General features: G+C 32.2%; 1 protein-coding gene across 1 annotated transcript in view; it reads right to left on the bottom strand.

The window, feature by feature from the left end:
- Positions 1-44: 44 nt before the first annotated feature.
- The window catches only part of RPGR (retinitis pigmentosa GTPase regulator), a gene marked incomplete at both ends in the record, with an annotated part of 33,648 nt that continues 32,431 nt past the window's right edge, over positions 45-1,261 (bottom strand). Inside the window, one exon of the mRNA XM_010193716.1 lies at positions 45-110. Within this exon, the coding sequence (XP_010192018.1) occupies positions 45-110 (66 nt within the window). The remainder of the gene's footprint in view (positions 111-1,261) is intronic.

The raw sequence follows: 1,261 nt of genomic DNA, 5'->3' as shown, positions 1-1,261 counted from the left end.
TAATACAATATATTATATATTATCTATAAAATTAGTTACAGTACCTTTTGTTTTTGGAGTGGTGATAATTTTAAGGACTGGTCACTGGGATTCAATTTCATTACATGTGTCTGAAAAAAAAAAGGTCTCTATCAAAAAAACCCAACATATCTAATAGGAAAAGCAGCAACAAAGCCTCGTTCTAATAAACAGAGCTATTATATGAACATTTTAGTACTATTGCAGAGTCAGGTTAAGACAAATCTGTATGATAACTCACTTATTTCACTTCTACTCTCTCATTTACTGCTTTTAAAGAGAGAGTGGTAACCAGCTTAGATGTCAACATCTAAACTGTCTTTAAAGACTGAAAGCTACATGCTCTCTTACAGCTCACAAGCACATTTTAGATCCACTCATCATGAAGTTGTGGCTACAAATACTTACTTCCTTATGATCACAACCTTCAACTTAACATCCAGTTTGATACCACAGCCTTTAAAGAACATGTTCAAAGAAACATTACATAGCAGAAATTTTCATTGGAATCTATGTCTTCTATATAAAGAAAAATAAAAGGCAAGGCAATGTAGAATACTACTAGGTATAGTGAGATTTTGGTTACCCCTTCCCACATACTCCAAATGACATGATAATGTTCTGTGCTGCTGTTTGTTAACTGCTTATTGTTTAACTACCATATCCTTTTTCAACACAGTTCTGGTTTTTGACTCCCAAGAATCTGTATTAGCAATATGATATTAAAGTTTTTTCCTCCTCTTGTCGCGTCTGACAATAAGATGTACATTGCTCCAGTTGAGAAAAATTGAAACTATGCTGTAACAGATTATTTTCATTCAGATTCCAGTAGAGCTATCATTTTTCTTTGTATTTTGACATGGTTGCCTGACAAACATTTTTCAAGTTTACTGTTTCATTCTGATAAATGTTTTAAAATTTATTCACAATGGGTACAAAACCAAAAAGAAGGAAGTCTAGCACAAAAAGTGTGGAATATGTTATAAATAATGCCTTAGTAAATTAATGATGGCCACATTGTACATCCTATCTGAAAACATTTTTTTGTCTCGTAAATGAAAATAAAGTTTTATAACTGCTAAATAAATAGTATACACGGATTGTTAAATTACTAAGTACTGTTAAGTACAAACGAGTAATAATTCATGTAAAATGTGCAATCCCTTCAGCATAACTGACAACATATCCTGAGCTGAGTCCACAGTGAGTTGCTCAGTTGTTCCCATTCCACTAAAGTTAAAAA

The sequence above is a fragment of the Mesitornis unicolor genome, unplaced genomic scaffold (assembly GCF_000695765.1).
Source record: "Mesitornis unicolor isolate BGI_N332 unplaced genomic scaffold, ASM69576v1 scaffold51691, whole genome shotgun sequence".
NCBI lineage: Eukaryota > Metazoa > Chordata > Aves > Mesitornithiformes > Mesitornithidae > Mesitornis > Mesitornis unicolor.
This window is presented reverse-complemented; position numbering and strand designations above follow the sequence as displayed.